The 26353-nt window shown below is 42.4% G+C and overlaps 5 protein-coding genes and 1 long non-coding RNA gene across 16 annotated transcripts; 5 read left to right on the forward strand and 1 right to left on the reverse strand.

The window, feature by feature from the left end:
• The first annotated feature begins 814 nt into the window (after positions 1-814).
• LOC112272704 (phospholipase A1 PLIP2, chloroplastic) lies at positions 815-5253 on the forward strand. Of its 2 annotated transcripts, none has more exons than XM_024500748.3 (5): positions 815-2061; positions 2348-2920; positions 3093-3155; positions 3298-3720; positions 3934-5253. In XM_024500748.3, exons 1-5 carry the CDS (start codon positions 1165-1167, stop codon positions 4537-4539), a joined length of 2562 nt encoding a protein of 853 aa, XP_024356516.1. In that variant the 5' UTR covers positions 815-1164; the 3' UTR covers positions 4540-5253. The 2 variants fall into 2 exon arrangements, with proteins under 2 accessions (XP_024356516.1, XP_073388281.1); XM_073532180.2 differs by having other exon boundaries at positions 934-2061; positions 3298-3774.
• Positions 5254-5336: 83 nt separating this feature from the next.
• Positions 5337-9994, forward strand: LOC112272730 (putative hydrolase C777.06c). The gene is made up of 12 exons (XM_024500790.3): positions 5337-6722; positions 6932-7093; positions 7407-7522; positions 7734-7775; positions 7936-7991; positions 8209-8285; positions 8457-8576; positions 8714-8790; positions 8896-8959; positions 9148-9198; positions 9323-9371; positions 9543-9994. The coding sequence occupies exons 1-12, from the start codon at positions 6420-6422 to the stop codon at positions 9659-9661; spliced, it is 1236 nt and encodes a 411-aa protein (XP_024356558.1). The 5' UTR covers positions 5337-6419; the 3' UTR covers positions 9662-9994.
• A 357-nt stretch (positions 9995-10351) lies between these two features.
• On the forward strand, positions 10352-13073 carry LOC112272736 (uncharacterized). The gene is made up of 4 exons (XM_024500804.3): positions 10352-11157; positions 11290-11538; positions 11671-12000; positions 12227-13073. The coding sequence occupies exons 1-3, from the start codon at positions 10753-10755 to the stop codon at positions 11953-11955; spliced, it is 939 nt and encodes a 312-aa protein (XP_024356572.1). The 5' UTR covers positions 10352-10752; the 3' UTR covers positions 11956-12000; positions 12227-13073.
• A 625-nt stretch (positions 13074-13698) lies between these two features.
• LOC112272742 (vacuolar protein-sorting-associated protein 37 homolog 2) lies at positions 13699-17003 on the reverse strand. Of its 3 annotated transcripts, none has more exons than XM_073532183.2 (8): positions 16839-17003; positions 15752-16072; positions 15282-15369; positions 14888-14927; positions 14700-14746; positions 14413-14533; positions 14136-14301; positions 13699-13900 (listed from the first exon to the last, which is right to left on the reverse strand). In XM_073532183.2, exons 1-8 carry the CDS (start codon positions 16856-16858, stop codon positions 13891-13893), a joined length of 813 nt encoding a protein of 270 aa, XP_073388284.1. In that variant the 5' UTR covers positions 16859-17003; the 3' UTR covers positions 13699-13890. The 3 variants fall into 3 exon arrangements, with proteins under 3 accessions (XP_073388284.1, XP_073388283.1, XP_073388282.1); XM_073532182.2 differs by having other exon boundaries at positions 13699-13894; positions 14700-14797; XM_073532181.2 differs by having other exon boundaries at positions 14700-14797.
• On the forward strand, positions 16928-17411 carry LOC149989618 (uncharacterized). The gene is made up of 2 exons (XR_016506668.1): positions 16928-17090; positions 17246-17411. It is a non-coding gene; the product is annotated as an uncharacterized LOC149989618 (long non-coding RNA).
• A 2318-nt stretch (positions 17412-19729) lies between these two features.
• LOC112278936 (GATA transcription factor 24) lies at positions 19730-24674 on the forward strand. 8 transcript variants are annotated; one of them, XR_002968843.3, is made up of 9 exons: positions 19730-20162; positions 21482-22144; positions 22323-22412; positions 22647-22780; positions 23071-23202; positions 23383-23488; positions 23613-23730; positions 23898-23969; positions 24170-24674. XR_002968843.3 is itself a non-coding variant. In XM_024512867.3 (9 exons), exons 2-8 carry the CDS (start codon positions 21698-21700, stop codon positions 23942-23944), a joined length of 1041 nt encoding a protein of 346 aa, XP_024368635.1. In that variant the 5' UTR covers positions 19730-20162; positions 21482-21697; the 3' UTR covers positions 23945-23969; positions 24170-24674. The 8 variants fall into 8 exon arrangements, 6 of the variants coding, with proteins under 6 accessions (XP_024368635.1, XP_024368631.1, XP_090112498.1 ...); XM_024512867.3 differs by having other exon boundaries at positions 23613-23690; positions 23891-23969; XM_024512863.3 differs by having other exon boundaries at positions 23613-23690.
• The last annotated feature ends 1679 nt before the right edge of the window (positions 24675-26353 follow it).

Raw genomic sequence — 26353 nt, forward strand, 5'->3', positions numbered from 1 at the left:
GTGACATTTTACTATATTTGGATGTGAATTATTTTGTGGTAGATGCTGATCTGTCTAACCCACACTTCCGTCTTGTCTTTGGGTTTTCCGTCACTGTTTGACTTAGAGTAAGAATGTGACGTCATCGTGGATTTTCAATAAGATTACAGAGCGGTGGTACACGGACGAATTGTGAATAATCTCTCAATGAGTATGGGAGAAGTGTCTAGTGGAGGACCGTGTTGCCACAACGCGACGTTTCACAGGCTCGGGAGGAAGAGAAGAATCCGCTAAGCAAATTCCACACTACAGTTGCTGGATCGTGACCTGCAGCTGCACCCTATGTAGAGCATCGCACAAAATCATCATCATCTGTGCGGCTCTCGCTCTCTCTCGCTCTCTCTCTCACTTGCACTGCCCTCTCAAGTTTTCCTTAAGCACTGGTTTCAACAAGATGGGGGTCTTACTGGGCGGTAATAAGCCGCATGGATCGGCGCTGCGGTTAAGCGATGATCAGCACGGAAGGGGGTCGAAATTAGGCTGTAGGTCTAGAGTAGAAGTCTAGAACAAAGCTTATGGCAGCTGGATTAGAATGAACCATTTGGAACTGTGACTCCTCCGTTGTTGCTTTTGTCGTCAGTTCCAAAGCATCCCATCATCCGACCATACAGGGCAGGAGCGTCACGGGGGAACGGATGGCGTCGATTGAATGCAGGACGTGGCCAGTCGTGGCAACTAAGAATGCTCCATCGCTTGCGTGCACGCCTCCCTCCTCTCAGCAATGGCAACAACAATTTTCCTACGTTTATACGTTCCCGTTTGCGTATGTTTCTGACGAGATTTCTCGGCTTTTCCAGTCGATTCCTTCGCACATGATGCAAAAGCAGATCTCCACCGGGCAAGCTTGTTTTCTGCTGCCACATGTTGACTGTTGAGTAGGCTCATTAGGTCTTATGTACTTGCCTCACACACTTTGTTCCTGCCCTCCACTGGAATAAGGTTGGATCATGCAGAATTTGTCCAAAACTTAGCAATCGTTTTTCGATTTGTACAGCTTCACATTGGAACCGTTCTGTGTTTTTGTTGAATCGGTGTTGCAGTTTGACACGATTGCAATCGCTGGTGGAGGAGCATGCATGCTGAATATTCATCGGACTGGCGTAGTTAGTTCGGTTAGAGATAGAGATGAATCTTGCACAATGTAAGACACTCCACAATCCGCAGTCCTGCCGAGACTTGGGATGTGGACATTTGAAGGTGATTGCGGGGCATTCACCATCACAGATTCCGTGTAGATCAAGAGCCGGATTGCAGTCTGGTGCTAAATCTGTTCCTCCATCTGGCAATAAGTTGCACAGCAACTTTCTTGATAATCACGCACAGAAAATTGCGCCTAGTGCATCGTCACAAAATCGACTCCGACTATCGTTGTCATTTCAACCTGTTGTAGCCTTTTCGTCGTCTCTTAAGTTTTTCCGATTCGGAGGAGACGAGGAGTCTAGAGAGCCTTCTCAGGTTCTACGATCAATAGACTTCCAAGAGCATGTAGATGCAACGAAGATCTTTCTCGAAGATACGCAAGGTTCAGCCGAAAATGTTGACGGAGAGTTTGAGTATCTCGTGAATGGTTCGGAGCCTTTACAATCAGTCGACAATATGGCTAACCTCATGGACTTAGCAGCTGAAGCTAGTGGAGAGGGTGCTGACACTTGCATGGAGATGGTAAAACCTGTTGAACACATGTCAAGACCCTTGATACAGAATTTTGTGAAGTTGAGGTCATTCTGGAAGAGGGAGAACTTCGATCGTGAGGCGCTGAAAAGCGCTGAAACCAGTACGACAGCGACCCAAATCGAGAGTTGCCAATTTATTCCATCGAATTGTGGATGCCAACGCTGTGGAGCTTGTTGTAGTGAGTCAGCGATAGATCCTGGGAACGTAGCAGTGACGCCGCACACTGAAATAGCTCGCAACAAAGAGTACTTCGCCAAGTTTTTATACCGTGTTCCGTCTGCAGAAAGAAAGCGAATCACGCAAATGGCACACATCAGCAATTTAGCGTATAGAATACCTACCATTGAGGTAAGAATTTCGTGGCCAAAACACAACTCTCGCTGTTCCTCGCAATTACTTCGAGCTGTGCATTTCTGAATGTACTGGCATGATATGAAATATCGCCAAACCAAAGTGGACATGGCTTGAATCCCAATACGGCTTTCCTTTTTAAATTTTTTTGTTCGATCTTGAAATCATAGTGATGAAGAGTTCATGACCCTCCCTGCTTGTTCATGTGCATCTTGTTTAATCGCATCGGAATAACGTGAGCTATTCGCATGTCTTGATGGATATTTTGTGTGATTTGAAACAGGCAAGTAAGCTGCTCAGACATCACCACTTCCGAATGGTTACGTCATCCTTCGGGTTGAAGGCATCTGCTCCAGCTTCGGGCAATGGCAAGGACTCCACCACGCAGGACTTAAAGATGAAATCTAACACTGGAGGAAGAAAGCATGATCAGACAGAAGCTCACGCAAGGACAGAGAGGATAGATGAAGGGGCCATGGCGTCGCTGAACCCGGCTGCTGGTTACGCCATGGCCGCCACAGCAGCGTCCTGTAATGCGCAAGCTTGTGACCTACTTCTCTCCAAAGCAGAGAGCGACGCATCAGCATTTGGAGACGAAATTGAAGGTGACTTTCGTGATGATGTGGGTGCCCCTCAGAATTGTGACGGCGATTCTGGGATTCTTGACAAGGACATGGGAGCGTCCAATACCTCACCTAAGAATCCATGGTACATGAGAACTGCAGCTTCAATCCTGAGAGCCGCGCCAAGGGTTCCCGCAGAAGAACCAGAAACAGAGCATCTCCCGCAGGGTTGTCCGTGCGAATGGTTTGCGTGTGAAAATGACGCCACAAGCACACTCGTCATCAGTATCCAGGTATGGCCATCTCGAATGACTTAGCGCCTCTCTTTCACTCAAAAGAGTTTGAAATTCGATTGAAACCTATGGACGTGGCCGGATTTCGAGATGTGCTTCCACAGTGTACTTTAGTCTGAAAATTGAGTGGTGAGATCTTTTCTCACACCCACCATAATTTAGCTCTCATCAGGGTACGGAGACGCTGGCGGCATGGCAAGCTAACCTGCAATTTGAACCAACTCAATTTGAACCTGTAAGTGCACTTCACAAATTGTCACCTCTTGGATGGCTATGCTGAAGACGGCAGATTACGTATTGCACTCTCAATGATTAGGGCTACGTCCAGTATCAAGATTTCGATCGTATGATTTTCTGCCCCTTGATTCGTCATGTAGGAGGCAAACACAGGAGTCATGGTGCATCGAGGGATTTACGAGGCTGCGAAGAGACTCTATGAGGAGGTGCTTCCATGCATTAGTGCTCATATGGAGAAGCATGGGGATAATGGCCGGCTTCAGTTCACAGGCCATTCTCTCGGAGGTAGTTTAGCCATGCTTCTCTCGCTCATGGTTGTGGTTCGGAGCACAGCACCAGTTTCTGCGATGCTACCTGTCTACACGTTCGGCTCTCCTTGTGTCATGTGCGGAGGAAATCACTTGCTTGCTCATCTGGGCTTGCCGCACAGCCATATCCGGTCAATCATCATGCACATGGATATTGTTCCTCGAACATTTGCTTGTGATTATCCTGACCACGTCACGGTTGTCCTAAAGCGTGTCAGTGGCACATTTCGTAATCACACGTGCCTTCTTCAACAGGTAACGTGCCTAACTCGGTTCCACTTTGGATTTGCAGTACTAGCGAACTCTAAGGTACGTTACTTGTGTGGTCGTTTCATACATTGGAGCAGCCGATTGCTCAGTCTGAGTCAGAGGTCAGCTGATTGTGCACGTCGATGCAAATTGTGACATTCGTCTTACACACGCGCCACCGCAATGACTTCCTAATCACCTAATTGTGCTGAATGACAGAGGTTAATCTATGCTCCCATGGGCGAGATGGTGATAATGCAGCCTGAGGAGGACCAGGCTCCTGAGCATCCCTTGCTTCCAGAAGGCAGTGGTTTGTACAGCTTGAGATATCCGAGCCAGGTTGGAATTTCAGGGGCAAAGAATGAGAAACCCTTACAACCAGCGAGGGAATTGCAGTCTGCAGAGAGAGCGTTCCTCAACGTTCCTCATCCTCTTGAAATTTTGAGCGACCGCAACGCTTACGGCTCGGAAGGAACCATTTCTAGGGATCATGATTGTCGCAACTACTTAAAAGTCTTGCAACTTATGCGGCGGAATGAATTGAGGCAGCGAAGACGAACACTCAGAGAGTTCCGACGCCAGCTCTGGACGCCGCTGTCGAAGGAGGGCGATGTCTCACTTGGTCATTTTCACACTGAACCTGAGAATTATTCGTGTTTTACAGACAGGCAGCCCGTGGGCTTGGAAAGTGGTTCACAGTGTCGGGACCTGGAGAGCTCAGAAAATTTGGAATGGGCTGGAAAGCACTTCCCTCACTTCTTATTCAGGCGGAAGAGGTCAGGGCCGTCGTCGTCGAAAAATGACCGGTCTGCTGCAAGACCTTGACTCTCGACTTCCACACTGAAATTGTATTCGAGCATTCTTGCGTGATATGATATAAGGGGGTATTACACCCTGCGTCACGCCGAGAAGATTTGTACAGGAGTATTGAACACACCCAATTGTGATGGAGTCCTCGCGGACTATTTTACATGGATGACTAACTACGTGAAAGTCCAGATCAAATGTCAAGATACGGCCCTCTACGACAGGAGTCACTTCATCCCCTTTCAAGGGGCCTTACACACACACAGCCAGCAAAAGTGTACACAACAGCAGCAAAAACGCTGGCCTTATACAATTTACCATTCATTTCAGCACGAGACTCTCGTTTCCAATGACGATGTAGATGAGAGATGGTTGGAGGTTTTCTCCCCAAATGTTTTCTAGCTTGTGCCAGATCCTCTCCTCACAAGGAGTTCCATACCAGGAGCTTCGCTGAAACGCCAACTACCTAATCTTTGCTTCCGTCATCTTAGAATAGTGGGGTGTCATCTGTGGCTTTGATTGGAATTTTTGGTCTCAAGAATTCTAGCCTGCACTAAGTAATGTTCAGAATGCTCATTAGTCTCTAAATTCATGAACTCTGGCCCTTGTTAAAGAAGATTTGCAAAATGAGTTAGTTACTCAACAGAGCTTTCGGTGTAAAAACTTGTATCATGGTTCTTGACCATCATGATGTCCTATTCTGCTATGAAGATTTTGAACTCTATTATCCCACGACCATGTGCCCTTGGCTATTCTTGATGTGCAGACTTGAAAGCCTCCAGTGGGGTTCGGACTTAGAGAGGCTCATTTTGTGAGCCTCAATAGGGTTCGTGTTGGACGCATTTTCTGTCCTAGTTTGTAGGACGGAAGCGGTTAGCGCTTGAAATATGAGTGTATTGGGGTCTTCGATGCATTTACATAAATTTGCTGTCCCACAAACCTGTCCAGGAGCGACCTTGCAGATTACTTCTATAGTACACTAATTGTGATGGTGACGTCTAACTGTGAAGGCTTCAGATTGTGAATGGCATGGAGTGAATGTCGAGCTGGGGTCTCAGTTTGGATTTATTGTGGTGTGCAGATTTTACCTGCAGACTGGGCATGCCTGGTTTACGTTTAAGCAGTAGGTCCGACTTAGACTCGAGATTTTTCGAAACGATGTGGTAGCGTTTGTTGTCGCCTAGGAATTGACTACTTGTTTTCTTTAAGTGCGATGATCGAACATTGCGCCAAGGCGCTTTTTGGTACTCTGAGCTCGTTTGCTCACCTCGGTTGTGTGGCGATGATCAAGAAGAGATCATTTGTTCTGTCGTACAACCCAGTAAATTCATTTTACGTGAGCAGTGCACAACATCATAACCTTAATAGTCGCGAAAAGCCCCGAGAATCTCAGCGGATTTGAATATTGGTCTGACTCAACCTTTTATTGTCATTAATAACTGAACATGTGGATTCATCTTGTCTGAAATGCTCAGGAAGTGTTTCAGAAGATGAAGACTCCAAAATTACACTTCCATTTTGGACACATGCAGCGAGCGCCATGGTTGAGTGAGAACCATGCCTTGCTGAAGATTCTTTTTTACTATAAAACATTGTATGCCCACTTTTCAACGTCCAGACGTATTTCCTGTTAATGTCTTGTAATAACCTTGAACGAGACACCGAGTTTTGTGGGGAGCCAACACAGTGCTGTCGTCCACGCATCACTTTGTGGGAATCGGGTGGAGGTGATGAAACACGTTGAAAGATCGAGGGAAAAGCAACGAATGCACAAGATGAATCTTAAGATGAGCATCTGACGAGAACATATACCTTCTGCATCGGTCTTGTTCCCACCCGGCGCTGCATAGAACAGGCCAATCCAACCCAATACATGGACAGGCAGGTACTTTGTGGCAATGCGTATTGTCGCAGAGGTGGGTAGCTTCGGAGCTCGCATTTTACATTTTAGGAGAGGAGGGAGTAGCGGGCAAGCCATGGCGGCTCTCAAAACCATGTCAGTGCTGCACACGGTGTCCAGTGGCACTCGTCGTTTGGTCCCTCCGTCTCCGTGTCTGCTTCCATTCTTGCAGGGTTTCAATGGCACGCGCAGTGGTAATCGATTGCTGGGTGCTGGGTGCTGGCCTAAATTATTTCATCATGCAACATGGTGCTCACGGATACGGGCTGACGCGGGAGTTGTGGTTTCGGACGCATCTGAGGTAGGGCGGGGACCTGGCAGAATGGTTGGCAATTGAGATTTGGAGCATTTGTTGGGTGGGATTCAATTTATAGTAGTGGAATGTGTGGGACTGCGACGAACAATCAAACATTCGTGAGGGTGTTTCCTTTGCGGGATTGTTAGTGTGTTTACTTTCATTTTCTCACTATTGGAAAACGTTGACTTTATCTTTCTGGTTTATTTGCACAGAAAGAGTTTCAGTCGGGAGCCTTTGTGGATGGGTTCTTAGGGGTTCAGAGCGAGGAGGCTGGAAGGGAGCTGACTACTTCGGAAATCATATTTTTGGGAACAGGAACTAGTGAAGGCATACCTAGAGTTAGCTGTTTGACGAACCCGGACAAATCTTGCCCTGTAAGTCCGCTCGGGTTCTTGTACTCTGAGACTACCGTTGTTGTAGTAGGAGGGGGATCACATCGCGAAATGAAGCCGAGTTTTTGGGTAGCATGATCAGCGAGCATTTTGTGTTGAAACTTGCTTACGTTGGTGTGCATCATATGCAGACCCTTGAGTAATTTGTGGTTGGAAATTTGGAATTGGTAGTCTTTTATATGCTTGGTTGAGTATACGAAGTAGAGATAAGTGGTGAAATATTTCTTCAAGGAAGACTGAATTTAGCGCTTGGAGCTCATGATACTTGATTGCGTTGCCGGGTTCCTCCAAACAGGTGTGCCTGGCCGCAGCACAGTTAGGCAACAAAAACAGGCGCCGCAATACCAGTTTGTTAGTGCGGTATTTGGCTCCTGACGGAAGTTTGTATAATATTCTCATTGATGCTGGCAAGTACGACTCTCCCTTCCTTTGTACCCTTTCCCTCCGTTGCCCTCATAGCCTTGCCCTAGTCGGTACCTGCCAGTCGGTCATATCATATTAGGAATTTCCTTATTGACCTGGTTTGACATGCAGACTCAGTTTGCGAGGGCTCTTTGCTTTAAGGGTTTTTTGTAAGTCTCTATGGCATCCCATAACATGTTAGCGTTCTTGTACCTACCAGATTCTTCTATCACAGCGCACTACAATGGTTTCCGTACTATGGGTAAGAGTCTACAAAACATCTATACATGCAAACACATTTCGACTAGCTGTTGAATCTTCAGTGTTTGTCAAGCTTATTCATTTACCGTTTTTGTCGTTCAAATTCGTATATGGAGGTGGTGAATCCAATCTAAAGTGGGCATCACTGTAATTCGGTGCAGAATAAGGAAGATAGATTCGGTAATTATTACCCATGCACATGCTGACGCCAACGGTGGTAAGTAACGTGAAGCTCTCTTGTAGTCACTCTGTGGATTGAGCATATGCAGTTAAGGGACAGAACTTGCTATTGTGATATCTCTGTCTCTGAGCATCTCACCTGGTCGCTAGTGACTATTGCAAGCATCAGCACAGTTGGGAAGCGCGGATGAGTCCTGTAAAATTAGCATGACGTTTTATACTATTGCAATAGATTCGGTGATTTGACGCTGCAGGATTGGACGATTTGCGGGATTGGACCAATAATGTACAACCTCATATACCGATATATGTGGGTCTTCGTGATTTAACGGTATGTTCATCAACCTAAACCCTATATTACTGTATATAACCACATTCCATTTATTTCTGCAACCGTGGTTTGTTTACTTCGTATTTGCATTTGTGAGATTCTGGTGACGACTCCCCGTAGGCTAGAATTGTTCAGCATGTTCTCACTTAAGACTTACTATGTTGTATGAAGGTAATGGCCAAATCTCACTACTACTTGGTGGACACAACCGTCATCATGAAAGGGACAGCCGTAACAAAGCTACAATTTATTCCCATGAGTGAAGAGCCCTTCCAAGTGCATGGCCTCAAGGTATGATTTTTCTGTGAGATTCTTTCGTTGCTCGAGACCCTCAAAACAATTATTGGTTTTTATTTTTTTATTTGTTTTTCTCCTGCTTTGGTAAGGATGTGCTCAGGCTTATGAGTGTGTGTCTGGGTTTCGACCAGGTGACTCCGTTGCCCGTCTGGCATGGGCCAGGCTATCGGTCTCTTGGATTTCGAATTGGTGATGTTTGTTACATCAGGTGCATGCCTCGCCCTTTTCAACCAAATTTTCAATCAGTAGTATTTTGATGTAATATACAACCTTCATGTAAATTGATGCTAAAAGGGGTAACCTCATCGTGCAGTGATGCAAGCGAGATCCCTGCCGAGACGTATCCACTTCTGGAAAACTGCGATCTTCTCATTCTGGTAGCGTTCGTGTCCTTTGCTGGCCCGAACCTAGTTATGTATGCGTGCAGAATGTGGACATGTATAAAAAAACATCAAAATCCGGGATATGTGTGTTATGTTTCCAAACGAGACTGTGATTCAATTCTAAGTTGGAAGCAAGCATGTATGTAGTTGGGTTACCCTTCTCAAAGATTAGTACTTTGCAGGATGCCTTGAGACCGGATCGATCAAGTTCGACACATTTTGGAATGCCTGCGGTAAGCATACTGAAGCTTTGATGTTATTTCTATAGTTAACCTTCAGGAAGAGCTCTAGATTTCTCTTAATCTTAAAACCTTCTTTTTTTCTTTTCTTTTTTTTTTTCTACACATGACTTGGCAGGCACTAGAAGAAGTAAGGAAAATTCGCCCGAAGCGAACGCTCTTTACAGGTATATATCAATGTCTGACATTTATGTATATATCTACATATATTTTTGGCGAGACTTGAAGATAGGTATGCTAATTAAGGAAAATGAAAGAGGCATGAAGTGCTCAGAGATATTACTATGGCTTAAATGTGGTGTAAAATGATAGATATACTGTTTGTATTGAAATCGTAGGGATGATGCACACGATGGACCACCACAAAATCAATACGTTCCTTGCAAAACTGCTGGAGAGTGAAGGTTTGGATGTCCAGTTAAGCTTCGACGGTATGAAGCTACCAATCCACTTGTAGATCCCATGATATGAACTTGGTACAGCCTCTTGGCAATCATCAAGATTAGGTAGTGTCGCACCAGTTGTGGAGCATTTCGACTTGTCGACCCGAGACGTACACACTGAAAGAGAGCTTATATTGTTGTTCAGCAGTCGCGCGGATGAAGCTCCATCTGTTACTGCAACTTTAATGTGTGGCTGCTTGGACCAGTGAATTATCAGGGCGACAGACATTTATGCTCAAAATCAGTTGATACTTGAACGATGTTGTAGAATTAGTCTGCCATTCTATTCTATCCACCCTCTTGAATTCATAATGAAGCTTATTTTCGGGCGATAGTTTGCCGAGGAATTCTTTGAAAGCAATCCCCTAAGTTATTTGTTTGTGAAACTCCTTGATGTTGCTGATCTGAGGGGGTTGTGTGGTCTAATATATTCTCTAAGCCCACCTTAATGAGCTGAAATGTTTCCGCCACAATTTGAAGAATACTTCACTCTTCTGAGAAAGTAGTCGTTAGTTATCCAACAAAGTCTATTGCAAATTACTGTACATTTAGCACTATTGAACGCAAACGGATGGGATGGTGAGCTTTGAGTGGCGGCATATAAGAAACAAGTATGACCCCACCGGTGACTTGGGCCGGCCGGCTCTTGACACCCTCTCTATTATTAGAGACCTTTGGGCGATCAATTATGTGAAAGACGAGAAATGGTTTGGAGTTTGTGTAGTCGGCAGCCATCGTACTCTTCTAGGTGGAACTTGCACACTCATCAGTTGTTCGATTGGCAAAACCAGCAAGATAAAAAGTTACTCCACATTGCAGCACATGGTGGAGGTGCTACTTGGCTTCTCTCTCTCGCCGGCTGGATTGTCGTCGTGAGCAGTTGATTTGAGTGGAAGAAGAGAGGATCGCGTAGGTGGTGAACCCACTTAGGGAGATTCGTAGAGGTGTGACACGGGGCGAAAGGCTGGAGGGTTGGCGATTCTATGGCAAAAACCGATGCTTTTGAGCTCCCTGTGAAGCAGACTGTGACTGTTAAGTCAATTTGATTATGCCAATGGTGGGGATTGAATGGCCGGAGCTTCATAAGTTAAGATGATTGCAACGGATGAGTGAAACTTGTGAGAATAGGAGTTGGGTGTGCGTTAGGGGTGGGTTGATGGCAAAGACAGTCGCGAAATTAGGTGATAGCAAGGAAGTAGAGTTCGACGATCCGGGGTCGTGGCATGAAGAGAGCCACCTTCCAATTGACGTCGTTCACCAAATCGTAACAATCCTGTCGGAGCGAGACACTTGCTCCCTGGGAAGATGCTCTCGCTACTGGCACGCCATCTGCTCTTCGGACGTCGTGTGGTTCCATCTCTTCCACAAGCGTTGGGCGTCGACCTCTACAGCTACCGCCATATTCTCATCCCGCCACCTGCGAGGAAAAGATAGTCCCAAGCGTCGGCTCTGCGATTGCATGCTCATCAAGCCCTGCAGTGTACACAACTTGTTCAAGCAGCACGGAGAGGTAGCAATTTTTGGTGTCCTAGCAAACTCCACCACCATTTTTAAAAACCTTCATCTCAAGTCGTTGCCGTTCAATGAACACTAATTCGCAGCGTTTCGTTTAAGCGGCCTGTACGGGCAACGATTTTTGCAGGGATGGCAGGCAGCGTACCGAAACAGTCACGTGGAGATGAGGAAGAGAGCAAGAGCGGTGGTGGAACTGATCAAGGCCCGGACACGACACGAATCCGTGGAGGTGGCCGACTATCAGAAGGGGCTCATGATGCTGTCTACCACAGGCCTGGCCCTCTACGATGTGTTTTTGTTTCTCTTTACATCTGCGCAGAGTGTTCTCGTGAACCTAATCGGATTACACTACTGTCTCTTCCATCTCGGCGCTCAGGTATATTACCCCAACCCTAATTCATACCTGGGTTCATACATACCCTATAGTGAATTTTGTTCTCCCCCTAACCAATCTGTAGGTGAAGTCATCGCTGCTTTCTGGTAAACTCGAATGCTATCTTGGCAACAGGGCGCAGAGCTCAAGGAATTGAAGGAGTTTCTGGCACGAAGTAAAGTGGGAGAAAGGAAGGTGTGTTTGAGGTGGTGGAGCATGGGAGGGTGGGCCAATGGTTTTCGTCGCCGGGACGAGATGCAAATCCGCATGGCCTCCATTGCTAATCTCACCGAGCCAGAGAGTGTCCCCTTGTTCCAAATTCTCGACAGAGGCACTCTACACGAAGTATTGCGCGTGCAAATCTCGGCAGACTTCGAATCCAGCGCATGGGTTCAGCGGGACATGCACTCGCAGCGATGATCGCGGCTTCAAGCGTCCTCAACTACTCTTCGAGCTCCCTGATCTGTGAGTGTCATCAACTTCAACAGACCTTGCTTTACGTCAACAACCATATTCCTACTTCTTCTCTACGCTCCCGTAACCAGGTTGTGCTATCACACATACAACAATTGCAACTAGTGGGTATCGCGCAAACCTTCTTCTTCTTCTTTAGCACCCCCCCCCCCCCCCCCCTCTCTCTCTCTCTCTCTCTCTCTCCCCACTAAACTCAGCCTGTTGCTGAATGGCGCAGCTACAAGAACCTCTGTGCCCCGTAAATACAATCCTATGTGAATAACTCCCGGCGAACGAGTCTTCAATCCACCTCACATGTACATAGACTGAACAATCGGGCACATTGAAAGTTTGCAGTGTCAATTCCTCCAACAGCATGAAGAACAGGTTCAGAACCACCATTGTGCGAATAAGCAGCACCGCCCTTTGCAACAATGCTGCTGCTGCTATCGTAAACCCGCATGCTCTGCAGAGTCCATGTATAAACGCGCAGCTTGCTTGTGCACCCGGGCTCACAAGGCAGAAGAAGAAGCTATGGCGTCCCTCCCTCCCTCCGTCCCAGTTCCATTGCAATGCAATGGCATGAGCCCTACTGCTGCTGCTACGAATTCATCTAGCTCGGGGGGGAGGGGCTCCGTATTCGGGCTCTCTCTCTCGCAACATTCAGTGGCTTCTCTTTCTCTCTCGATCTCAATCGAAGCCCCGCTTCCCTCGCGTCCCTCGTGCATTTTCTAACTACTCTATTCTTCTCTAGGTTCTCCTTTTACTTTTGCAACTCTTCGTGCACTTCTTCGGCCCCATTACTTTTACGTTTCAATGGATGTTATTATTGTGCTGGGAGTGACGGGGTGAATGGGAATGTAGTTGATTGTTGTTGTTGTTTACTGTGTGCTTCATCATTTTCCTAGCCCCTTGGAATGGAATGTAAAGTAAGTATTTGAAAACCATATAAATTTAGCAAAAATTGGAAGAACTTTGAATTAGTTTTGACTTATAAATCTTTTGATCAAGAGTGATGTTATTAGATTAATGTATAGTGCAAGAAAGAGAATAATAAATAATGGTACTCACAATATTTCACAACACGTTTTAAAATTTTCCACTATTAGTATTGTTAGTACTATTCATTACAACATGTTTAATAATTGATAGTACTAACAAGATTTGAATGTGATAAATAAACTTCTTTTTTTTCTTTTTTCTGTCATTTGCATAGAAATTGAAATTGTTTTGAGTGTTACATTTGATGGATGTTTTTTTCAATTATCGTCGAAAGCATAATTGTAGGAAAAAAATTGTGTATTTTTTAGAAATTTATTAACAAAAATATGTGACAAATGTATATTTTTTATATAATTGAGAGAGATTGTTTTTGTTTCATGTATATATAATTATATAGTTAACTTTTTTTTATTGATCTTTATACATAGGATTGAATTTCTTCAATAACATACAAACAAATTTATAAATTGATTTGAGAAACAACCTCTTTATTTTGTGCAATATGTATTTTTTCTTTAATGTCATTATAATTATTGCATTACAACTAAAGAAAAAGAGAAAATTATACAGTTCCATGTTAACATTGAGGTCATATAATTATATTGTATAGTAGTTTTAAACTTAATTTTAACATATATTTGATTCCATGACAAGTTAGGTGCATTAGACAATATCAAAATGTAGCGTGACATCAAAATGATAGGAGACTTTCTGCTAAATGAATTTATTGGGTAGAGGATTCAAATAATCATCTTCCTCCACCCCTTAAATATTTTTTCCAAAGATTTTTGAATCGGCATATACTCCTTATTTGATGCATTCTTCAAAATTCATCCTCCAGCTCTGCAGCAGTGCCAGGTTTAGACTGAACGTGCAATAGTATACTGAAATTCCGCCAGGTTAACTGAACCTGAAATGAAGTTCATTTAGGTAAGAAGAAGCAGATATATTATTCTGAAATCGTTTGCCACACGTCCCAAACATTAGCAATGTCGTTGTCTTCTAGTATCCGTTGGGAACCGATCGACAATCATTGTGAAAAGAAAACCTGAATCAACATCATTCACCTAATGTGGGACTCATAAATCCACTGTACAACTAATACATAAATGGGTAGACTAAAATTTCGCTATAGCTGGCACTACCCAGGAGTAGTCGAGGAGGAGAGTGCTGCCAGGCGGATCAATGAGCGTCTATGATAGAGAAGACGATGCTGACGATACTTTTGAATAAACTCAACAAGTTCAATTTCTCCGGCCAGAAATTTATAATGCAAATTCTCAGAATCTTCATCAACTTTACTTACAGCATCTGCACATCCGAAGCCATAGGTTAGACTTCGGTGGGAAAAGAGGACATTCGCTCGAAAGAGGACACAAAGAAATTGCACTGCATAAAGACAGATTTAGACTTGAATCATACCTTTAAGTTTGTGCAGCAGTGCAGAAGGCGAGCAATTGGCTTGCACCTCCTTATACCGGTTATCAAGTTCCTCAAACCTTTCTCGACTAGCAGCAAGCTCTGTATTCCTTATGATCATGCACTGTGGTACACAAGTAAACACATGCAAAATTTCAGACAAAGAGCACCCTGTTTTGGAGACAGGAGAAAACAGAGCCCGCCAGCTCAAATGATGTCTGAAATTTCAGATTCAGAACACACCTAATTATGCTCGAGTAATGCAATGATGCGCCCCATAACAATCATACCTGAGTTCGAAGTTCAGCAATTTCTGATTCCTTAACCAAATTGTTCTCTGCTCGAAAAAGTAGCACATGAGTGAAGCAGCTTTTCATGAAAATCGTTTCTGTTCATCGAAGTCAAGTTCGCTTATGAAATGACAAATAATGTTTCAAGATCCTAGAGTACGACAGCCAAACTCATAATATAAACTCACTTGATTCATCTACAATGGACTTCTTCAGTTCAGCGTTGATCTGCAAATTGCCACAGGAGAGGAAGTAGGACAATATAATGAGAGGATGTAATCATGCAAACCAACTCAGCTGCTTACGACAGAGCCTGCTAACCCAATCCTAAAACAAGATATAGAATTTAAAATTGTCGCCGCCAGGACGAGATTCCAGATGATTCACCGATCGAAGATTCAAAACTTTCATCAAAGGAACCCTTTGACAAGACACTCAAAAGCAAGATTCCGTCCATGCAGGTTCTTACAAATATGCAATACAAGCTTCCACGCTCATCCAATGATATGTGAAACAAACTGAGGCACAAATGACTCTTACAACCTTATCCAAGAAAACTTAGACATGGTTTGAAGTACATACCGTATCCAGGCGTTTCACTTCATCAAGAGAGTGGAGAAACGCATCGTATGCATCTCTGTCATTAAGCAATCTGGCTAGCTCTTCTGAACTGAACATACAAAAAAAAAAAAAAAAAAAAAAAAAAGGACACATCAAGAATCGTAATCAGAACCATTAAGCGGATAAGCTACAAAAAACACGTCAGCATTCCCTGCGTATAAGGAACTGGAGTTACCCACAGAGTAACACCACTAGTGCCAATCTTCTAAGTTGGAAGAGCAACGGCATTCTTGAAGGTCAATCACACTAATGAACACCGCGTGGTGATTAGATCAAAATAGGATCGATAACTCCTTGGTTACTTTCCTAGGATGTCAGTCGCCCTTGCATCAACCTCAGAGCTACCAGGCATAATAAATGTCACCAAGACTTAGAAAGACCTTTTATTTGAAGATACAAACCCAAATCATTTCTGCTAACGAGAAGCTCACCTCTTGTCTTTCAAGCTTGCCACAGAGCTATAAGCGCCTGCATATGAAGAGTGTGTTCCTGAAGATGGGACGGATGTACTAGTTGGTGGTGGATAAGCTCCAGAGTATGATGCAGGACTTGAAAAATAGCCTCCTAAAGATGAGCGTGCATCAGTAATAGGGTGTCGGGCAAGAGGATTGATTCCAGATGGATAAGCTCCAAAATTTGGAGGAGGTGGTGGCAAGCGTGACGGTCCACTGTTAGCTGGAACCGCATCGAAGGGCGGGTACCAGCTCTGAGATGGAGGAGATGGTTGTCCTTGTTGCTGCTGTTGTACACCCCTGCACATTAATTTGAGAATCCCCTAAATTAGTTCCAATAGGGGGTATATGAATTGCGAGGTACATGTGGGGAAACCCCTAAACAAGGATCAAACCTCGAGAATCGAAGTTCGTCCAATTCAACAACCCAGTGTCAGCCATCGCACACCAACTCCGCGAGATTCTTACAAGGGAATGCAACCGCGGAATTCCTCTCAAACATGTAGAAACTTATGCACTGCTCAGGACTCAAGGAATCACGTTCTTCTAAAACCATCTTAGAGCACATGAATCCTAACCTACATCCTGTCAACATACCACGATAGTTCAAGCCCTCTTGAAAACCCTACACACACTGACATATTCGGTGTTAATCGACCAATTTTCTAAATTCACTCGATCTGATTTCACCTGATTGTCCATAATTCCAGGACACGTAACGGTTCAAAACAAGAGAAATTGAAGACGAAAATTAACAATTCAATAGACATACAGAGCGTCATCGGGTAATTAAGACGATTCAATTCAAACTCCATGCTGGTGAACGATGGAACCCCTAGTTGCACAATCAGGAGTATTGAAAGCTATGTTAACTACAGTCGACTCCATACGAAATTGCTGGATTATATAAAAGGACCGCAAAAAGAACAATCCTCGCCCGCAATGAGGGGGATTGAGGGATCCCAATTGCTAATTCCACACAAGCCAGGCTTCCAATCCTTCCAGCTGATCACGAGGCCATATGCGATGCGAATTGGATTGGAGACCGGAGGAGTAATACACGCACCTGATGAAGGGGTTGAACATGGTGGAGAATTAGAATCGGCACGAGAGAGGAGAAGAGGAGAGACGGGGATGGTGCATGCACGATGATCGATGGGGAAACGCCCTCTCCCCCTCCATCCCTCACTCACTCCCTCTCGCTCTCGCTCCCTCGCGTCCACACTTCCTCCCTTCCTTCCCTCCGCCCTAAACGAAGACGACGAAGAAGAAGAAGCTGTTCCGTCGTGCGGAGATCTGATACCCGCCTCGGATCCAGGTGAGGCCCTTCTGATATCCCGCTTTCCAAAACATGGTTAACAATGAGTTAATATGCTCAGAGAATTGTCAATGTACATCTCTGATTAGTATTGCTATGCCCCATGTGATCTCCACACAACATAAATTGACTAAAATGAACACTTCTATGCTCAGGGTGTGTTTGGCAGCTCAATATTTAATCTCAATATTGATCCAAAAATAGAATAAATTAAAAAATATTTTATATATATTTTTGGCAGCCAATAAAAATAATCAAAAGTAATCAAAGACAAAAAAACAAAAAATTTGAATTAAACCATTTTTTTTTAGGTGAATATATTTTTTTTCTTTTAAAAAAAACTTGCAACTTGCTCTTTGATAAAATATTCATTTTCTCCCTCTTGACCACCACCTCTTCTTAAAGGAAAGAAAGAAAAAAAAAATGTGCAAAAAAAAAGAGGCATATTATTAGCTAGTTGTTTACTAGAAGGTCATACAAGGTGGAACAATATCAATTGGGGATTTAATATTAAATTCTCTTTATATTTATTATAATTATGCTTAGCTATGCTATTAACCATCACAATCTACAAATAAAATATTCAATATTTCTATTTTAGATTATTAGATATATTAAAAATATATAAAATAAATATAATATCAATTTTTTATAAAATATTTAAAAGAAGTAAAAAATAGTATTGAATATTATGCATTATATATAAAACTAATTTTTTTCTTATTTATATAATTTATTAATATTTCATAAAATATAATAAGTTCAATTTCTTTTATTTAAAACTAAGAAAATGCATATCTTTTTTATTTAGCAAATAATTTAAACTTGAATACTTTCTATATAATAAGACACACTTATTTTTTATATTTGATTGTATAATTAGGTTATACTAATATATCATTTAAATAAATTATAAATTATTTATTAAAGGACTTAAAAGAATATTATTTACAATTCATTAAATAGTATATATGACATTTTTTTAATCAAAAATATCAACATATATATATATATATATATATATATATATATATTCACACAAATATATATACTAAAAATCTAGACCAAAGGCATGATTTGTTCACTTCTATATTAATCATTTTATTTTTGGCATTTTCATTGATTTATTATGATTCACTTTAAGTTATATTTAATTATTTTATTGTTGTTAATTATAAAAAGAGAAAATATCATAAATATTCTTAATATTTGCAAAAATATCAAGAATACTCTTATATTCTTGATATTATCAAACCTACCCCTTCCTTTTGTAAAAATTGCAAATTTGCCAATCAATGTAATAAGCTATAATCTTTCTATTTTTTTAGTTGCAAATGGGGCCCAAAGCGCATTCTATGCAAATTTTGGTGTGGCACTTTGCCTTACATTTCAGACAATTCATGAAATGGATGCTATCTTATTTTATTACATGCAACAATTGATGATAGGACTCTCTAGGTGATTCGAAATAAAGCTCAAATTTCCTTTATTATATTTATGAGTTTTTTGTAAAGAGGTCTCTCACTTCACTAACTTCTCTATTTTAGAGAATAGTAAGCTCCCAAGAGGCAACAACCTTTCACATTCCTCTTTTGTGAAGTTTTTTTTTTACATATTCTAAAAACAATTAGCAAATTTCTTCCTCTTTATAAAACTCATCTATAATGCTGAGGTGTCTTTTCTTATTTTAGACATGGTCTCTTTTGGTTGTGCTTCTTGCATGTAGCAAGAATACCCATAGTTCTTGATCAACACACCATTACCAAACACACCATTACCAAGGAGAAGGCCAAAGTAAATTCTTGTATGATTAGTCGATGTAGTTTACACATGCACCCACATTGGCAACGATAGAGGTGGCATCCATTTTGTGAGGTGCCCAAGATGTGATGTGAAGTGTCACACCAAAATCCATGTGGCACACACTTTTGGCTCCAATTGCAACTAAAAAAACAAGAAGATTATAATTTATCATGTTGAAAGACATATTTGCAATTATCACCAAAGAGAGGAATAGATTTGATATTATCAAGAATACAAGGATATTCTTGATATTTTGGCAAATTTCAAGGGTATTTGTGATATTTTTCCTTTAAAAAAGTACATATCCTGAGCATCTCATTAAATTTCAAAATTTCAAAATAAAATTACACTAGTTGATTTTGTGCAAATAATTTACTACATATATACATATGTATGTATCTATGTTTTATTTGTGGTAGTAGTTGCATATTTAGTTTAATGACCACGATGATTGGTATCTGAATGGCAGTTTCTTTAGACAGCACTGATAATCATGTGTGATCAGACTGGTCTGCTATTGTACAACAAACACACTGTTCTCATCTCATGCAAATTGAATTTGAAACAGAATCTTCAATAGTGTAGAATCCAATTTTGAAAAGTAATTAGAATAATTAAGATTAAGTGCGTAATGGAGGTGGATAATTTTCCAGTTGTGAACCGCACAATTGGCACCCAATGCTAATGTGGGCCAAGGGGAACGAACTTATCTGACGTGGCAGGCAGGCAGGCAGGGCGAGGGGCTGAATGAGTAGGTGGGCCCCATAACACAACTGTAGTATAGAGCCCAGCCCAGCCACGAAGAAAAGGATCATGGCACCACAGACAGACTGGGGGGGGCAGCGGGTGCGGGCCGGGTGGAGGGACCCGGCGTAGGTCGGGGAAAGGAGGAGGACCCGTCGTCGCCGCATGGCAGAGAGAGAGAGTGAGAGCGCGAGAGGAATCAATCCTCTTTGTTCCCCTTGCTTCCCTTTCGCCCGCTATTCATTCCCTTTTTGTGCGAACTTGCTCGTCCGACGTCTGCAATCCGTGCTCGCGCGCGAGATTGTTGGTTTTTTCCCCCCCGCGTAGAGTTGTCGCAGTGTTGCTTGGCACTTGGGTGCGTTCGGTCCAGTTGGGTTGTGGTCAGCTTCTGGTGAAGTGGTTTGCATTGTTGTGCACAGGTTGGCTGGCTTCCTCCCATTTGGACATGGTGCATGTGTAATGGGGAGGGGCAGGGGGATCGTTCCAGCAGTAGAACGGCAGCTATGGCGAAGCCTCGGCGTTGAGGTGCGTGTTTTGCTTGCCAGCGTCAATTTTCTTTTGGTTGATTTGGGAGGAGGGCAGCCTTGCGTCCTTTTTAGCTTTGGGTTGAATAACGCTTAGGCTTTGAGATGCGTCGTAGCGACGTGTTTAGGTTACCAGGGATGGTTGTAGCACCTGGAAGGGAAAAAACCGTGATGTGAACGTCTCAGAGCCACGCCGTTTGTGATGTCAAGGACGGACATGATTGTTGTGAGGAAAGATTTCAGTTGTGCTGGTTTCGGACTACGGCAGGGAGAGGGAAGGAGGGAGGGAGTGCGAGAGGAGGGGCGGGTGGTATGTGATGCTTCACCAGGTGCTGGGTTAATCAAAGCAGTTTATTTTTCCTTGTTCTCTGGACCTGAAACTTATGTCAGAAAAGGCAATTTTTAGTCTTCACTTATGTCGTCTACAAGGGGATGCTTGTGAGGACCAGATTGATGCCCATATATCTGGAGGAACAGAACGAAAGTATTAGGGTGGGTAGTGCCTATATGTTACTGCAATTTGCACCTTCGCTTCGACTCCAGTGCGGATTGTTGCAGAGTGTTCCAAGTGGGCTTTAGACAAGCCGAGCTAGAAGATTGTGAAGTGAGAATGCTGTGGTGAGCTCACAAAGTTAGGTCTATTTTTGGATTGAGTCGAATCTTTGATTGAAATATGATATCCAGAAGCATATGTTCTCCGCTGTAGTTTAGGGTTGAGTGACAATTATGGATTAACTTCTGGCGCTCTGTTTCAACGTGAGACCTTTTATGTTTTATGAACTGTGCTACCATTCACGAAGGGCAGTATCAAAAGTTGTAATTTTTCCTTCAACTCTTTAATCGTAGTCTGATTTTAATATTCGAATTGGATAGTTAGTTAGGTGTATGTTGGATCAGGGCGAGAAGTGTAGTTTTGAGACGGACGTCTTGCCGGGATTATTGTTTGAGGTATTGTGCTTCAATTCGTATAAAGACTTATGAAAGTCTGTCTTTTGTTTTTAGAGCATATTGTTCTAATCCATTCTAGTAATCGGTTGAAATTAGTATCTTAGTGTTTTTAAGGGCATTTGCAGAAGAGCCTTGTTAGCAGAGATCTGCAGCGCGCTGCCTTGTTTGGGTGTATGCAATGTCCTTCGCGTTTGTTCTTTCCCTGCGAGAATTTATTCTTGTCTCAGGTCGCCGGTGATACTTGGTCTTGATGTTCATGTCGTTGCAAGCGAGAATTGCTAGTTTTGGCTAATACTTGCCTTGCATATATTTTTGATCGTGGCTTCCGGATTCTGGCATGGTCTAATAGGTGGAAGCATGATTGTCAAGCAGAGATGCCAGCCCGTGCGCTGTTGAGGAGGAGATGACACATGGAGAACTGGTTGTGCCTGATGGTAGTGGATATTACGCTATTCTGACATCCGGATATTCAATGATGCATTCCTTGAATCGCTAATCACATGGTTAGGATTTGTCCTTCGTAGCATTAATTCCAAGGCGCGCATTCGTCGACTTTTGATGCGCTTTTAGGAAGTGCATGTAGGAGGGATGTCAGACGCAGAGCCTCTCGTGCATCCTCAATCTCTTCAATTACATCATAGCCTTCATCCACACAACCTGAATCATGGATTAAGTCACGCACAACATGCCATGCATGAGATGCATGTGCACGGCCATGGCGAAGCAGACGGACACGGCCATGTTAGGGTCGACCAACGAGTCCAGGGTCACTTGGAGGGCGACCATGCCCACGGTAATCATGGCCATCACGGGCACGGGATGCACAATAACGAGGAAAATGAAGCTGAAGTGGAAGATCATGACGATGATGCCGCAGACGAGGAAGGTCTGGATGAGGCTAACATGCATTCTGATGGCGGTGGCAACCCGAATGATGGCCCTGCTCCCCTGACTGTGCGCACTCAGAGTTCCACCCAGCTCACCTTATCTTATCAGGGTGAAGTATATGTGTTCGATGCCGTGCCTCCTGAGAAGGTAGTTCTTCATCCGATGTTTCTGCATTCTGCGTTGAGTATGTGCGGTTTGGACCCACTTGTTTCTGTGTTGTCTCAGCGAGTAATTACCGCATGTCCGTGCAGTTGATGCATCTTTTTGGACATATAAGAGTTGATAAAGTTGGATTGGCCAACTTTACTTGGATATTGCGTTACAGGTCCAGGCTGTGCTGCTTTTATTGGGCGGCCGCGAGATACCTCCGGGCATGTCAGGCGTCAACATATCCAATAACCATCATCATCACAAGGTAGAGCTTTTGTGACTTTTCCATGTTAATCGTTAAATATGTATCTCAAGAATGTAGTGCCTCACCTTATTTTGCAGTTGGGTGGATGATGATATCTTCCTTCGGGAAATTGATGTTGCGTTGCTTTTCGGACACTGTGCTAATGCCAGTGGAGTTGTGCAGCTTTAATAATCAAATGAGGTCTTCTTCTTGTTTTAAATTCTGAAAAAGAGCATGGGAATTTGACCAATGTAGGGGCTGACGGATTTACCAGCTCGAATGAACATGCCACAAAGGTTAGCATCTTTGACAAGATTTCGGGAGAAGCGCAAAGAGCGGTGTTATGATAAGAAGATTCGGTACACTGTTCGGAAAGAAGTTGCTCAAAGGTAACTTAATTTTGATGATCCAATATGTTTTCTACCAATATGTTCACAATCTGCATAATATTTGAAGTGTTCTTCATTTATGCACGTCCTACCTTCTCATGGATTGAAAATCAGAAAATTGACTAGCCTTGGGTTTTAACCTTACTCCGAGCCGAATCGTTGAATCCAGTTAACTTTCTTAGATTTTAATCGATGATTTTGCGGTACTTGGCCCCGAAATGATGTGTTGAGAACACTGCTCATTCAGTGCGCTTTATTTCTAATGAGTTCAAATTCAAGACTGTATTCAGGATGCAGCGCAAGAAAGGCCAGTTTGCATCTTCGAGGCCAAGTCAAGAAGAGGGTGCACCTGTTGCTAATTGGGATGGTACCCAAGCCCTTGGACAGCCTGTAGGGGCCGGGGGAGTTCAACCAGAAGTCATGTATGTGGATTTTTCTGGCTTTTAATGCCTTACACACCTTCGTGTGTTTCCTCTACAGTTAGTTCTACTTGGATCATTAGCTGAACATGGCGGTCGGAGTTCCAGTATCTTTGTGAAACAAAATGGTACTTATGGGTTGTGGATAGAAAGTAAGTTTGTTTTCTGTTTCCATGGCTGCAGTTGTGTACATTGTGGAATTGGGGAGCGGTCCACTCCAATGATGCGACGAGGACCTGCTGGGCCTCGCACACTATGCAACGCGTGTGGTCTTATGTGGGCTAATAAGGTCAGTGATTGCAGGAAACTTTCCTTATTTCAGAATTCAGGATGAGATATCACAACTATGTAGATGATTAACTTGGTCGAGTACATGAATAGTATTGATGGGGCTTTGCGTCTAATGTTGACAGGGCGTATTGAGAGATCTGTCCAAGAACCTTTCAATTGCCCCTGGAGTGCAGCAGCAACTTATACTACAGTCACAACAAGTAAGCACATTTACTGCTCTGTGAGGTGGACGAACTAAATGTAAGGTTTCTCCGTCCGGTCTGTTCCCATTTTTGAGTTTACTAGAAAATAATACTCTTCTTACTTTTCTCATGCAAGTTAGCTCGTCTGTTGTCTATCTTGGAGTGATGAGCATTGTCAGAATGGCTGAGCTAGCATGTCGCTGTGGTGGTTTTTGGAGGGTACAGATCATTCTGCAGCAACTGCAGCACCAGGTAGCGGGCTCGCAGCATAGTGCAGAAAACACTTCACAAGTGGTGGTAGGTTACCTGCCTTCTTTGTCTTCGCTTTTTCACTTTGTCTTGTTTCTAGTAAGGTCAATATTTTACTGCAGTTTCACAGGCTTGTTTAAGAAAAAAGAACTAAAGAGAGCAAGAAGATTATTCACTGGATTGAAGTAGGTAGCTTCAGAATGCTTGAGATAGGTTCATGTGATCGTTGTGTTTTCAATCTTGAACAGGATGTACAGGGAAGCCTACAGGGGGAAGTGGACGTACAGAAAAACATTGCAGGCATAGTAGCAGCCGGTGGTGGTCCCGTTCTTGCGGCTGGATAGCCCTCACATGTTTGCCATGCACTTCGAACATCCATCCTCATCCATTGATTGTATTTATATATATTTTTGGGTTTTGTTGCTGTCCTTCGAAGTCTCATGAAAGCCTACATGGGAAGCTTGATAATGCAGCTGATGGTGCGTCCCTAATATACAGAAGGTTTGTGAGACTGCTGACAATGTTGTGCCTATCCTATGTGGAAATTGCTTTGAAAAATATAGTGCTCCTGGTTCCACTCCAAACGCTGGTACGAAGGTACAATGTATATGGACAAGGGGTTGATGAGGCTGAGCTGGGATTGTTTGGGTTTTGCGTTGCCATCCATCAACCTACACTTTCACAGTCGTATGTTTAATTTTTTATTAAAATGAGGGGATGTTACTTGCCTTGGGACTCCCCAGTGTTTCAGAACATCTCTCTATTGGAGTATTGCGCACTTGCATGATTGTTTCTGTTTATTGTTTCTTTGTCTTTATCTCTGTTTATTTTTGCCTCACTAATTGATTTCTACATCTGAGGTTTCTGTAATCTAGAAGCACTCCATGGTAATGGCTAGAGATTTTTATCGATATTGTTTCACAAAACTTCAATGGAACCAAGGTATAATATGTCTACTCTCTTACTTTGGTGTCCACATGGTCAGACTCTCATTATGTTTCACTTTTGTAGATATCACAGGACAGGGTTATGTCTCAAGACTTGTGCAAGAAGACTTTGCTGGATCAGTTTTGGCTTCACTTGCAATTGCCGGACAGCCTCAAATATCGTTTATAATCAGAAACACTAGGTTTAAATTTTGATTTCCTGTGAGGTCACCTTTTGGTACACAAATAGATGCAGAAGAAGCAAAAAATATTATGTGAAAAGAATGAAGCTGGATCCAACAAGAGTAACATGGATCAGGTTGGGACTATGGGGAGAGAGCAAGAGTTGGACTAATGACTGATTGAACAAAAGCTTTTGGGTAGGTCATCCAAGAGATCTTCTGGATCATATTCAAGGTTCTAAGAGGTTGCTACACAACTTAGCATTAATGTAATACAACTTTTAAAAATTGAAGTTCTTACATGTATACCCTCACTCATACACTGCAAGACTATGAGTGAGGATATCCATGTATTTGTAGAAGTTTGATGTTGATTGTGAAGACCTAGCAATGAAAACACCAAAAATCTACAAGCTGAAGATGAAAAATTTCATCACTGATTCTATATCATGCTTTGTTTCATCATATAGCTTATCTTTACTTTTTATCTGTTTTCTTACAACAAAAAATACAGCATTATGAATTAGAAACACAGTAATCAAGCTTATTGAAATGTATTGTTCAATTTAAATCAAGAATACAATAAGGTATTTTATAGGATGTTGTGTATGTGTTGTTGGTGTAGGTTCTCCATGATGCAACTACCATTAGTTAAGTGTATTTAAGTGATGATTGTTGTGAATGTAGATTAGATAAGACCAACTTTAATGTAGCTTTGAAGGAAGACTTAACTTTGATTGTTGCTAAGGATTATTAGAACTAGTGACATTGATACCATATTGGAAAGTAGGAACAATGATGAAAGAATATAATTAGAAAAAATAGACATGATCCAATGGAAGCTAGTAGATTCTTTCTTGATTAATGGTTATTTAGAATCTCATACTAAGTTAAAAAATAGTAGTTAATGAGATGGACAATTTTAAGAGTGATCTCTAACAAATAATTTTATTGCTTAAAGTTTTTTTTATTTTTTATAATTTTTTAGTATATGGCATAGGGACAAAGTTGTTTTAGAACAATCTAATTCCTTGTATTAAATCTTCTCCTTAGAAGATACATTCTCTATTTTGAAGTTTTTAATTATGATTATATTTGAATTTTATAAATAGCCGCCCCTTCTCTCTAAAATTGTAAAATAATATGTCTTGATTTGTTATATTGTATCACAACAAGACCTTGAAGATTTACTTAGTAAATTTTTTTATCAAAGATATTATAAAATGCCACTTATTTCTAAATATCATGCATTATTTATAATCAATTTTTTATAATCACTATTTAAAAATCCTTTAAAGAATGTGTTTATTCTTTTATAGTACAT

This window comes from Physcomitrium patens, chromosome 2, assembly GCF_059467195.1.
Source record: "Physcomitrium patens ecotype Gransden chromosome 2, ASM5946719v1, whole genome shotgun sequence".
Taxonomy (NCBI): Eukaryota; Viridiplantae; Streptophyta; class Bryopsida; order Funariales; family Funariaceae; genus Physcomitrium; species Physcomitrium patens.

Excerpts from the sequence above, each read along its gene's own strand:
- LOC112272704 (XM_073532180.2), top strand. The coding sequence starts at position 1,165 with ATGAATCTTGCACAATGTAAGACACTCCACAATCCGCAGTCCTGCCGA. Across the intron at positions 2,921-3,092 it reads CACTCGTCATCAGTATCCAG|GGTACGGAGACGCTGGCGGC; the intron begins GTATGGCCATCT and ends AGCTCTCATCAG. Across the intron at positions 3,156-3,297 it reads AACCAACTCAATTTGAACCT|GAGGCAAACACAGGAGTCAT; the intron begins GTAAGTGCACTT and ends TTCGTCATGTAG.
- LOC112272730 (XM_024500790.3), top strand. The coding sequence starts at position 6,420 with ATGCGTATTGTCGCAGAGGTGGGTAGCTTCGGAGCTCGCATTTTACAT. Across the intron at positions 8,286-8,456 it reads TGGGTCTTCGTGATTTAACG|GTAATGGCCAAATCTCACTA; the intron begins GTATGTTCATCA and ends TGTTGTATGAAG. Across the intron at positions 9,372-9,542 it reads GAAGCGAACGCTCTTTACAG|GGATGATGCACACGATGGAC; the intron begins GTATATATCAAT and ends TTGAAATCGTAG.
- LOC112272736 (XM_024500804.3), top strand. The coding sequence starts at position 10,753 with ATGAGTGAAACTTGTGAGAATAGGAGTTGGGTGTGCGTTAGGGGTGGG. Across the intron at positions 11,158-11,289 it reads TGTTCAAGCAGCACGGAGAG|GGATGGCAGGCAGCGTACCG; the intron begins GTAGCAATTTTT and ends CGATTTTTGCAG. Across the intron at positions 11,539-11,670 it reads TCTTCCATCTCGGCGCTCAG|GGCGCAGAGCTCAAGGAATT; the intron begins GTATATTACCCC and ends TCTTGGCAACAG.
- LOC112272742 (XM_073532181.2), bottom strand. The coding sequence starts at position 16,858 with ATGTTCAACCCCTTCATCAG. Across the intron at positions 15,370-15,751 it reads GCAAGCTTGAAAGACAAGAG|TTCAGAAGAGCTAGCCAGAT; the intron begins GTGAGCTTCTCG and ends TTGTATGTTCAG. Across the intron at positions 14,534-14,699 it reads TTGCTGAACTTCGAACTCAG|TGCATGATCATAAGGAATAC; the intron begins GTATGATTGTTA and ends TGTGTACCACAG.
- LOC112278936 (XM_024512863.3), top strand. The coding sequence starts at position 21,698 with ATGTCAGACGCAGAGCCTCTCGTGCATCCTCAATCTCTTCAATTACAT. Across the intron at positions 22,145-22,322 it reads ATGCCGTGCCTCCTGAGAAG|GTCCAGGCTGTGCTGCTTTT; the intron begins GTAGTTCTTCAT and ends ATTGCGTTACAG. Across the intron at positions 22,781-23,070 it reads CGGAAAGAAGTTGCTCAAAG|GATGCAGCGCAAGAAAGGCC; the intron begins GTAACTTAATTT and ends GACTGTATTCAG.